The sequence below is a fragment of the Oncorhynchus gorbuscha genome, linkage group LG10 (genome assembly GCF_021184085.1).
Source record: "Oncorhynchus gorbuscha isolate QuinsamMale2020 ecotype Even-year linkage group LG10, OgorEven_v1.0, whole genome shotgun sequence".
Classification (NCBI taxonomy): domain Eukaryota; kingdom Metazoa; phylum Chordata; class Actinopteri; order Salmoniformes; family Salmonidae; genus Oncorhynchus; species Oncorhynchus gorbuscha.
In genome coordinates this window covers 6,098,569-6,110,990 of record NC_060182.1, presented here as the reverse complement: position 1 = coordinate 6,110,990, position 12,422 = coordinate 6,098,569, and the positions used below count along the sequence as shown (strand labels likewise).

The 12,422-nt window shown below is 44.6% G+C and overlaps 2 protein-coding genes across 2 annotated transcripts in view; both read left to right on the top strand.

The window, feature by feature from the left end:
- The window catches only part of LOC124045472 (AMP deaminase 2-like), a 64,623-nt gene extending 60,943 nt beyond the window's left edge, over window positions 1-3,680 (top strand). Inside the window, exons 14-16 of the mRNA XM_046364781.1 lie at window positions 1,009-1,172; window positions 2,385-2,505; window positions 3,330-3,680. Of these exons, the coding sequence (XP_046220737.1) occupies window positions 1,009-1,172; window positions 2,385-2,505; window positions 3,330-3,650 (606 nt within the window). The 3' untranslated portion in view covers window positions 3,651-3,680. The remainder of the gene's footprint in view (window positions 1-1,008; window positions 1,173-2,384; window positions 2,506-3,329) is intronic.
- A 4,610-nt stretch (window positions 3,681-8,290) lies between these two features.
- Window positions 8,291-8,703, top strand: LOC124045402 (AMP deaminase 2-like). Its single transcript, XM_046364697.1, has one exon. The coding sequence runs from the start codon at window positions 8,291-8,293 to the stop codon at window positions 8,639-8,641; it is 351 nt and encodes a 116-aa protein (XP_046220653.1). The 3' UTR covers window positions 8,642-8,703.
- The last annotated feature ends 3,719 nt before the right edge of the window (window positions 8,704-12,422 follow it).

Below are 12,422 nucleotides of genomic sequence, written 5' to 3'. Positions count from 1 at the left end.
GATGGAGTGCCGCCTTGTTAACGTTCAAAAGAGGAAGTGACATCACTTCCCCTGAAATTTAGTTTACCTTTATTTTACTAGGCAAGTCAGTTCAGAACAAATTCCTAATTTCAATGACGGCCTAGGAACAGTAGGTTAACTGCCTTGTTCAGGGGCATAACGACAGGTTTGTACCTTGTCAGCTCGGGGATTTGAACTTTCAACCTTTCAGTTACTAGTCCAACGCTCTAACCACTAGGCTACCCTGCCGCCTCTACACTCTAACCACTAGGCTACTCTGCCACCTCTACACTCTAACCACTAGGCTACCCTTCCGCCTCTACGCTCTAACCACTACGCTCTAACCACTAGGCTACGCTGCCTCCTCTACACTCTAACCACTAGGCTACCCTGCCGCCTCTACACTCTAACCACTAGGCTACCCTGCCGCCTCTACACTCTAACCACTAGGCTACCTGCCTCCTCTACACTCTAACCACTAGGCTACCTGCCTCCTCTACACTCTAACCACTAGGCGACCTACCTCCTCTACACTCTAACCACTAGCCTACTCTACACTCTAACCACTAGGCTACTCTACACTCTAACCACTAGGCTACTCTGCAGCAGAAAAATCTGGAATTTCCGGTTGTTTTCCGTCTCCACAGAGGGTAGTCAATCAGAGAGGATTTCTGCCACACTGGCCGTGTTTGAGAACATCAATTTCCGACAGATCTACACATCACAATGTCAGTCAGTCAGCTCAGTCCGTCATCAGTGACTGTCCTAAACTGATGCTCTCGAACACGACCGTGATCAACACGAAGATGATAACGTCGACAATGATGATTACGATGGTGTGTGTGTGTGTGTGTGTGTGTGTGTGTGTGTGTGTGTGTGTGTGTGTGTGTGTGTGTGTGTGTGTGTGTGTGTGTGTGTGTGTGTGTGTGTGTGTGTGTGTGTGTGTGTGTGTGTGTGTGTGTGTGTGTGTGTGTGTGTGTGTGTGTGTGTGTTTGTGTGTGTGTTCAGGTGGTGGGCTTCGACAGTGTGGACGACGAGTCTAAACCAGAGCATCACTGCTTCAACATGGAGAGTCCTCTGCCAGCCAACTGGACTGAGGAAGACAACCCTCCGTATGCCTACTACCTGTACTATATGTACGCTAACATGACCGTGCTCAACCACCTGCGCAGGTACAGGACTACATGACAACGCAGCACTGTACACCTGGCTATATGTTTGGGAACGGTAGCTAGGACTCTCCATCAGGGCTCTCCAAACCTGTTCCAGTAGGTTTTCATTCCAAACCTGTTGCTGTAGGTTTTCATTCCAAACCTGTTGCTGTAGGTTTTCATTCCAAACCTGTTGCTGTAGGTTTTCATTCCAAACCTGTTCCAGTAGGTTTTCATTCCAAACCTGTTCCAGTAGGTTTTCATTCCAACCCTGTTGCTGTAGGTTTTCATTCCAACCCTGTTCCTGGAGGTTTTCATTACAACCCTGTTGCTGGAGGTTTTCATTCCAACCCTGTTGCTGTAGGTTTTCATGCCAACCCTGTTGCTGGAGGTTTTCATTCCAACCCTGTTCCTGTAGGTTTTCAGTCCAACACTAATCCAGCACACCTGCCTCTAATAATTAGCTGGTTGATAAGCTGAATCAGGTTAGTTAAAACTGGGGTTGAAAGGAACAGGGTTGGAGAGCCATGGTGTGAACCTACAGGAGGGTAGCTCTCCAGGAACAGGGTTGAAGAGCCCTGAGCTACTGTAGATACTTGCCACTAAAAGTCATAAGCAACACTTCTTCGTTCACATTTCAGTGAGGGTCATGACCCTATACAGACATACCAATAGATAATGGACACAGGAAACCCACCGACAATACTATCAGAACAGAACAGTGCAAGATGCAACATAAACTCAATATGACCTGGCTTTGACCTCTATGTTATGTAGCTGTGTTATACAGTGTTGCTAAGGTATTATAACCACCTTATGTCTTTAGCTGTCTGAGTAGTTGTTTTTGTATATGGTTTGAGTCTCATCCCCACCGTACCTCTATGATTGTGTGTACAAATCTAATCTAATCAAATTTATTTATATAGCCCTTCGTACATCAGCTGATATCTCAAATTGCTGTACAGAAACCCATCCTAAAACCCCAAACAGCAAGCAATGCAGGTGTAGAAGCACGGTGGCTAGGAAAAACTCCCTAGAAAGGCCAAAATCTAGGAAGAAACCTAGAGAGGAACCAGGCCATGAGGGGTGGCCAGTCCTCTTCTGGCTGTGCCAGTTGGAGATTCTCTCTCTCTCTCTCTCTCTCTCTCTCTCTCTCTCTCTCTCTCTCTCTCTCTCTCTCTCTCTCTCTCTCTATCTATCTATCTATGAACCAGCTCTCTGTGTGTGTTATAGGCAGAGAGGTTTCAACACCCTGGTGCTGCGCCCTCACTGTGGGGAGGCGGGGCCTATCCATCACCTGGTGTCAGGTTTCATGCTGTCAGAAAACATCTCCCACGGACTACTGCTTAGGAAGGTACTGCTGCTCCTTTTAATCCCCCGAGCAACACTCACACTCACTCACACTCACACTCACACTCACACTCACACTCACACTCACACGCACACTCACACTCACACTCACACTCACACGCACACGCACACGCACACTCACACGCACACGCACACTCACACGCACACGCACACGCACACGCACACGCACACTCACACTCACACTCACACGCACACGCACACGCACACTCACACTCACACTCACACTCACACTCACACGCACACGCACACGCACACTCACACTCACACTCACACTCACACTCACACTCACACGCACACTTGTCAGCCGCCACAATCTCTCTATTTCCCACAATCCAATGGGGAAGTGGCCTCGGTCAAGTACAGTAGGAGCTTGTGCCCATCTGGTGCCCTTCAAACATGGCAGCTGCTGTAAATGTTCCAAAGCATATGGTTCATGGGTTGGTTGTTCTTTTCTATCAACGACGTTTCCATGGGGACAACGGCCCTACAACAAGAACACATAGTTACATTTACATTTAAGTCATTTAGCAGACGCTCTTATCCAGAGCGACTTACAAATTGGTGCATTCACCTTATGACATCCAGTGGAACAGTCACTTTACAATAGTGCATCTAAATCTTAAAGGGGGGGTGAGAAGGATTACTTATCCTATCCTAGGTATTCCTTAAAGAGGTGGGGTTTCAGGTGTCTCCGGAAGGTGGTGATTGACTCCGCTGTCCTGGCGTCGTGAGGGAGTTTGTTCCACCATTGGGGGGCCAGAGCAGCGACATAGTGTATCACCATGTCTTTCCCCCTGTCCCCTCCAGGCCCCTGTGCTGCAGTACCTGTACTACCTGGCTCAGATCGGCATCGCCATGTCTCCTCTCAGCAACAACAGCCTGTTCCTCAGCTACCACCGTAACCCTCTGCCTGAATATCTGTCCAGAGGACTCATGGTCTCACTGTCCACTGACGATCCTCTGCAGTTCCACTTCACTAAGGTTGGTGAACCCCAACGATGTATAGAAATAAACGCTATGAATAGCGGTATGCAAATATATGCTATATTACATGTCTATGATGCCATGTCACTAGCTAGAAATATTTCCATCCAATTGGCAACTGATTTTCATGAAAATATTCATTAAAAAAATCTACATAAAGAAAATATACGCATTTTCCCCACCGGCGGAGGTATTTCAACCACACTGACTTGTTAATGATATAAATCAGTAATGACGTAGTGCAAATAATGGTACTTTTTCTCTTCAGTTTTCATGTACCGAATAAAGAAATATATTCAATAATGTTTCCATCGTATTTTCATCTCTACTGATTTTGTCACAAAAAAAAAAAACTGGTGTTACATAAACAAACGTTCCAACACTGGTCTTGGTGCCTGAGCTCCAGACAACAGCTCTCAGATACAGGGCGGGTAGGTTAGGTAGGCTACATGATGACATTATTATGGATAAGAGAGAGAATATTTGTATTTGTCAAAATGGCAGCAAAGCATCAATCATCATGTCATCAGAATAAGAACTGCAATATTTATTGGAAAGGACCATCATCTGTATTTGTGCAAAAACCATGTTCTGATGGGTAGATAAGTAGCTGTGGAGAATAGACCATGTTCTGGAGGGTAGATAAGTAGCTGTGGAGAATAGACCATGTGTGTTCTGGAGGGTAGATAAGTAGCTGTGGAGAATAGATTGTGTTCTGGAGGGTAGATAAGTAGCTGTGGAGAATAGACCATGTTCTGGAGGGTAGATAAGTAGCTGTGGAGAATAGATTGTGTTCTGGAGGGTAGATAAGTAGCTGTGGAGAATAGATTGTGTTCTGGAGGGTAGATAAGTAGCTGTGGAGAATAGACCATGTTCTGATGGGTAGATAAGTAGCTGTGGAGAATAGACCATGTTCTGGAGGGTAGATAAGTAGCTGTGGAGAATAGACCATGTTCTGGAGGGTAGATAAGTAGCTGTGGAGAATAGACCAAGTTCTGATGGGTAGATAAGTAGCTGTGGAGAATAGATTGTGTTCTGGAGGGCAGATAAGTAGCTGTGGAGAATAGATTGTGTTCTGGAGGGTAGATAAGTAGCTGTGGAGAATAGACCAAGTTCTGATGGGTAGATAAGTAGCTGTGGAGAATAGATTGTGTTCTGGAGGGCAGATAAGTAGCTGTTGAGAATAGATTGTGTTCTGGAGGGTAAATAAGTAGCTGTTGAGAATAGATTGTGTTCTGGAGGGTAGATAAGTAGCTGTGGAGAATAGACCAAGTTCTGATGGGTAGATAAGTAGCTGTTGAGAATAGATTGTGTTCTGGAGGGTAGATAAGTAGCTGTGGAGAATAGACCAAGTTCTGATGGGTAGATAAGTAGCTGTGGAGAATAGCTTGTGTTCTGGAGGGTAGATAAGTAGCTGTGGAGAATAGACCAAGTTCTGATGGGTAGATAAGTAGCTGTGGAGAATAGACCAAGTTCTGATGGGTAGATAAGTAGCTGTTGAGAATAGACCATGTTCTGGAGGGTAGATAAGTAGCTGTGGAGAATAGATTGTGTTCTGGAGGGTAGATAAGTAGCTGTGGAGAATAGACCATGTTCTGGGGGGTAGATAAGTAGCTGTGGAGAATATAACATGTTCTGGAGGGTAGATAAGTATCTGTGGAGAATAGACCATGTTCTGGAGGGTAAATAAGTAGCTGTGGAGAATAGACCATGTTCTGGAGGGTAAATAAGTAGCTGTGGAGAATAGACCATGTTCTGGAGGGTAAATAAGTAGCTGTGGAGAATAGACCATGTTCTGGAGGGTAGATAGGTAGCTGTGGAGAATAGACCATGTTCTAAGAGAGAATAAATAAAGTAAATAAATAAGTTCTGATGGGTAGATAAGAGCAGTGAGAATAGACTGTTCTGGAGGGTAGTCATGATTCCATGTTCTGGAGGGTAGATAAGTAGCTGTGGAGAATAGACAAGTTCTGATGGGGATAAGTAGCTATCCCTGACTCCATAGAGCTGGAGAATGTGTTCTGGAGGGTAAATAAGTAGCCTTAGACCAAGTTCTGAGGCTGATAAGTCATTATCCGGATGGAACGTATGATATATTACTGTTACTGTGGACGGTGTCCCGTTCCAGATAGATATAGGGTAGATAAGTAGCTGTGGAGAATAGATTGTGTTCTGGAGGGCAGATAAGTAGCTGTTGAGAATAGATTGTGTTCTGGAGCCTCTGATGGTTCTGGAGGGTAGATAAGTAGCTATGGAGAATAGACCAAGTTCTGATGGGTAGATAAGTAGCTGTGGAGAATAGATTGTGTTCATAAGGTGGAGAATAGACCATGTTCTGAAGATAAGTAGCTGGAGCTCCTGTTCTGACATGTAGATAAGAGCTGGAGGAACATTGTGTTCTGATGAGTGTTCTGGTTTCTCCCATGTTCTGATGGGTAGGTACTATTTTTATCATTAACCACTGCATTATCAAGTTTCTGATTATCTACTTGAGCATCTATTCCTGGAGGGCAGATAAGTAGCTGTGGAGATGATTTACCTGGAGGGCAGATAAGTAGCTAGCCTGTTGGAGGGTACTGTTAGCCATGTTCCTACTGTTAGCTGTGTACCATGTTCTGTTAGCCTGTTCCTACTGTAAATAAAGCTAAATTCCTACTGTTAGCCTGTTTCTATTCCATGTTAGCCTGTTTCTACCCTGACTAGCCTGTTCCTACTGTTAGCCTGTTCATTACTGTTAGCCTGTTTCTTACTGTTAGCCTGTTCCTACTGTTAGCCTGTTCCTACTGTTAGCCTGTTCCTGCTGTTAGCCTGTTCCTATTGTTAGCATGTTCCTATTGTTAGCCTGTTCCTATTGTAATCCTGTTGTTACTGTTACTGTTAGCCTGTTCCTACTGTTAGCCTGTTCCTACTGTTAGCCTGTTTCTACTGTTATCCTGTTAACCACTGTTATCCTGTTTCCTACTGTTGAGCATCTTTCTACTGTTAGCCTGTTCCTACTGTTAGCCTGTTCCTATTGTTAGCCTGTTCCTACTGTTAGCCTGTTCCTACTTTAATCCTGTTCCTACTGTTAGCCTGTTTCTACTGTTAGCCTGTTCCTACTGTTAGCCTGTTCTACTGTTAGCCTGTTCCTACTGTTAGCCTGTTCCTACTGTTATCCTGTTCCTACTGTTAGCCTGTTTCTACTGTTAGCCTGTTTCTACTGTTAGCCTGTTCCTATTGTTAGCCTGTTCCTATTGTAATCATGTTGTTACTGTTAGCCTGTTTCTACTATTAGCCTGTTCCTACTGTTAGCCTGTTCCTACTGTTATCCTGTTCCTACTGTTAGCCTGTTCCTACTGTTAGCCTGTTTCTACTGTTAGCCTGTTTCTACTATTAGCCTGTTCCTACTGTTAGCCTGTTCCTACTGTTAGCCTGTTTCTACTGTTAGCCTGTTCCTACTGTTAGCCTGTTCCTACTGTTAGCCTGTTCCTGCTGTTAGCCTGTTCCTACTGTTAGCCTGTTCCTATTGTTAGCCTGTTCCTATTGTAATCCTGTTGTTACTGTTAGCCTGTTTCTACTGTTAGCCTGTTCCTACTGTTAGCCTGTTTCTACTGTTATCCTGTTCCTACTGTTACTGTTAGCCTGTTTCTACTGTTAGCCTGTTCCTACTGTTAGCCTGTTCCTACTGTTATCCTGTTTCTACTGTTAGCCTGTTCCTGCTGTTAGCCTGTTCCTATTGTTAGCCTGTTCCTATTGTTAGCCTGTTCCTATTGTAATCCTGTTGTTACTGTTAGCCTGTTTCTACTGTTAGCCTGTTCCTACTGTTAGCCTGTTTCTACTGTTATCCTGTTCCTACTGTTAGCCTGTTCCTACTGTAAGCCTGTTTCTACTGTTAGCCTGTTCCTACTGTTAGCCTGTTCCTACTGTTAGCCTGTTCCTACTGTTAGCCTGTTCCTACTGTTAGCCTGTTTCTACTGTTAGCCTGTTCCTACTGTTAGCATGTTCCTACTGTTAGCCTGTTCCTACTGTTAGCCTGTTCCTACTGTTAGCCTGTTTCTACTGTAAGCCTGTTTCTACTGTTAGCCTGTTCCTGCTGTTAGCCTGTTCCTACTGTTAGCCTGTTCCTACTGTTAGCCTGTTCCTACTGTTAGCCTGTTTCTACTGTTAGCCTGTTTCTACTGTTAGCCTGTTCCTACTGTTAGCCTGTTTCTACTGTAAGCCTGTTTCTACTGTTAGCCTGTTCCTACTGTTATCCTGTTCCTACTGTAATCATGTTCCTACTGTTAGCCTGTTTCTACTGTAAGCCTGTTTCTACTGTTAGCCTGTTCCTACTGTTAGCCTGTTTCTACTGTAAGCCTGTTCCTACTGTTAGCCTGTTCCTACTGTAAGCCTGTTTCTACTGTTAGCCTGTTCCTACTGTTAGCCTGTTTCTACTGTAAGCCTGTTCCTACTGTTATCCTGTTCCTACTGTAAGCCTGTTCCTACTGTTAGCCTGTTCCTACTGTTAGCCTGTTTCTACTGTAAGCCTGTTCCTACTGTTAGCCTGTTTCTACTGTAAGCCTGTTTCTACTATTAGCCTGTTCCTACTGTAATCCTGTTCTTACTGTTAGCCTGTTCCTGCTGTTAGCCTGTTCCTACTGTTAGCCTGTTCCTACTGTTATGCTGTTGTTACTGTTAGCCTGTTCCTACTGTTAGCCTGTTCTTACTGTTAGCCTGTTCCTACTGTTAGCCTGTTCCTAAGGCTATGTGTATGTTTGAGATTGACAGACTTTGCTTAGGTCTGTTCAGATCAACAGATCTTCGTAATGGAACAGCCTGCAACCAATCAATGTATCTCTAACACACACTACTACTATTTCCCACGGTCATACACAGTCTGTTTGGAGGAAACCTTGTTTAATCACCTGACAAGTTACAGTACTTTTCCTCAATCCACTTTCTGTCCTCAGGTGAAGAGTTACTGGCTGGGCCCTCACTACATCAAGGAGGGGCAGGAAGGAAACGACATCCGACGCACCAACGTCCCCGACATCCGTGTGGCGTACCGTTACGAGACCATGTGTGAAGAACTCAACCTCATCACCCAGGCCATCCGCACAGACGAGCTGGAGGCCATCACAGAAGAGGAAGGGACTCTGTGTATGGGGCCTGTCTAGGGGGAGAGAGGAGGGAGGTCTGTCTATGGGGCCTGTCTAGGGGGAGAGAGGAGGGGCAGAGAGGAGGGACAGAGAGGAGGGGAGTCTATGTGGCCTGTCTAGGGTAAGAGAGGAGGGACAGAGAGGAGGGACAGAGAGGAGGAAGGTCTAGAGGGAGAGAGGAGGGAGGTCTGTCTATGGGGCCTGTCTAGAGGGAGAGAGGAGGGAGGTCTGTCTATGGGGCCTGTCTAGGGGGAGAGAGGAGGGGAGTCTATGGGGCCTGTCTAGAGGGAGAGAGGAGGGGAGTCTGTCTATGGGGCCTGTCTAGAGGGAGAGAGGAGGGAGGTCTGTCTATGGGGCCTGTCTAGGGGGAGAGAGGAGGGGAGTCTATGGGGCCTGTCTAGAGGGAGAGAGGAGGGAGTCTGTCTATGGGGCCTGTCTAGAGGGAGAGAAGAGGGGAGTCTATGGGGCCTGTCTAGGGGGAGAGAGGGGAGTCTATGGGGCCTGTCTAGTCTGTCTATGGGGCCTGTCTAGAGGGAGAGAGGAGGGGAGTCTGTGTCTAGAGAGGAGGGGAGTCTATGGGGCCTGTCTAGGGGGAGAGAGGAGGGGAGTCTATGGGGCCTGTCTAGAGGGAGAGAGGAGGGGAGTCTGTCTATGGGGCCTGTCTAGGGGGAGAGAGGAGGGACAGAGAGGAGGGAGGTCTGTCTATGGGGCCTGTCTAGGGGGAGAGAGGAGGGACAGAGAGGAGGGGAGTCTATGGGGTCTGTCTAGGGGGAGATAAGAGGGACAGAGAGGAGGTGAGTCTATGTATGGGCTCATCTTTGGCTCTGGCATCTTCCACAATATTTGGAACCAAGGATTGATCACCCCAATCCACAAAAGTGGAGACAAATTTGACCCCAATAACTACCGTTTAACAGGATAAACAGCAACCTTGGGAAAATCCCCAGCATTATCATTAACAGCAGACTAGTTCGTTTCCTCAGTGAAAACAATGTACTGAGCAAATGTCAAATTGGCTTTTATCAAATTACCGTACGACAGACCACGTATTCACCCTACACACCCCAATTGACAAACAAACATGGGGCCTGTCTAGGGGGAGGAAAGGAGGGACAGAGAGGAGGGGAGTCTGTGTATGGAGTCTGTCTACTGGGAGAGATGAGGGAGGAGGAAGAGCAGAGGAGGAGGGTAATCTTCATATGGGACAGGTGTAGGAAGGAAGTGGAAGGAGGAGTAACAGGAAGGAGGAGGGTAACCTTCATATGGGACAGGTGTAGGAAGGAAGTGGAAGGAGGAGTAACAGGGAGGAGGAGGAGGGTAACCTTCATATGGGACAGGTGTAGGAAGGAAGTGGAAGGAGGAGTAACAGGGAGGAGGAGGGTAACCTTCATATGGGACAGGTGTAGGAAGGAAGTGGAAGGAGGAGGGTAACCTTCATATGGGACAGGTGTAGGAAGGAAGTGGAAGGAGGAGTAACAGGGAGGAGGAGGGTAACCTTCATATGGGACAGGTGTAGGAAGGAAGTGGAAGGAGGAGTAACAGGGAGTAGGAGGGTAACCTTCATATGGGACAGGTGTAGGAAGGAAGTGGAAGGAGGAGTAACAGGAAGGAGGAGTCAGGGTCTTAACTACAGATGAGGACAGAGAGGTCCGGACGCAGGTCATTTTTTTCAACTAATAAAAATGTATACAGTATATTTACAGTATATTATATTTACAGTATATTTACAGTATATTATATTTACAGTATATTATATTTACAGTATATTTACAGTATATTATATTTACAGTACATTTACTGTATATTATATTTACAGTATATTTACAGTATATTATATTTACAGTACATTTACTGTATATTATATTTACAGTATATTTACAGTATATTAAATTTACAGTACATTCACTGTATATTATATTTACAGTATATTTACAGTATATTATATTTACAGTAAATGTACTGTATATTCTATTTATAGTATATTTACAGCATATTATATTTACAGTACAATTACTGTATATTATATTTACAGTATATTTACAGTATATTATATTTACAGTATATTTACTGTATATTATATTTACAGTATATTTACAGTATATTAAATTTACAGTATCTTTACAGTATATTATATTTACAGTACATTTACTGTATATTATATTTACAGTATAATTACAGTATATTATATTTACAGTATATTTATAGTATATTCTATTTACAGTATATTTTATTTACAGTACCAGTCAAAAGTTTAGACACACCTACTCATTCAAGGGTTTTTCTTTATTTTGTACTATTTTCTACATTGTAGAATAATAGTGAAGACGTCAAAACTATGAAATAACACATATGGAATCATGTAGTAACCAAAAAAGTGTTTAAACAAATCAAAATGTATTTTATATTTGAGATTCTTCAAAGTAGCCACCCTTTGCCTTGATGACAGCTTTGCACACTATCGGCATTCTCTCAACCAGCTTCTGGTTGAGAGAAAAGCAGTCAACAAGTACTCAGCATATGTGGGCACTCCTTCAAGGCTTTTCGAAAAGCATTCCGGGTGAAGCTGGTTGAGGGAATGCCAAGTGTCTGCAAAGCTGTCATCAAGGCAAAGGGTTTTATTTCCCGGGGGGGGGGCCCTTCCCGACCTCTCTAGAGCTTAAACCCTGGTTACGGCCCTGGGAGAAGGAGCATGGAAGAGGAGGAGGTGCAGGGAAGAGGAGAGAGGAGGGGGAGCAGGGGAGAGGAGGGGGAGCAGGGGAGAGGAGGAGGAGCAGGGAAGAGTGGGAGGAAGAGGAGGAGAAGCAGGGAAGAGGAGGGAGGCGGAGGAGCAGGGAAGAGTGGGGGGAAGAGGAGGGAGGAGGAGGAGCAGGGAAGAGTGGGAGGAAGAGGAGGGAAGAGGAGGGAGGAGGCGGAGCAGGGAAGAGTGGGGGGAAGAGGAGGGAGGAGGAGGCACAGGGAAGAGGAAGGAGAAGCAGGGAGGAGGACAGACCTCAGTCCTGAGAAACCAAGACGGTTATAAGAGACCCTATCATTCACAGGACAGAGTAGAGAATACAATTTTATTTTCTTTTTTAATGAAAATCTTTGCAGAGACTTTACTGGCAGATATGGTTTGATAGAAATAATGTTGTGTGCGACATGGAAGAGATCTGGGCAATGCAATATTAGAGAACAAACCTATTCCTGTCTGTCAAAATGACCTGTTTTTGATTCAGATTGTTTCTGATATTGTGACTTTCCATTGTATCTTTGATTTTATCATTCTTACTGTCAAACCTTTCTTTGTCACTGTGATATCATTTCTGAATTTATTTATTTGCAAGTGAATATAGGCTACATATTCTTTAGACTGTAAAAAATGTCTGCCAGTATTTTAAAAAACAACTACATATTTCTGGCAATATTTCTAGCCTGGTGAATTTTGTGCTAGCATTCCACTCATTGCCAGTTCTTGTCATACCAAACAACATGTACAAATGAGTGGAACGGTTAGCACAAAACCGGTTCTGTATTTCAGGCTAGTTTTACATCACGGTGGCGTAAAGATCTTTTACTGGAGCGGGTGCTGTGGTAACTCATCTTTCGTCTCAGATGATTCATCCTGACAATAGTCCTTCGTTATAGTGACTGTATCATATCTCATCATGTCATTTCATTGCATTACAATGTCAACTCTCTATCTGATCTCGGATCAGTGTCATGCATAGCCTGCAATACGAAAATAAAGCTCCAAGTTTGGAATCATCTACTAGATGGAGATACTGCATCACGTTTCATATCTGTTTTACAATCCATAATA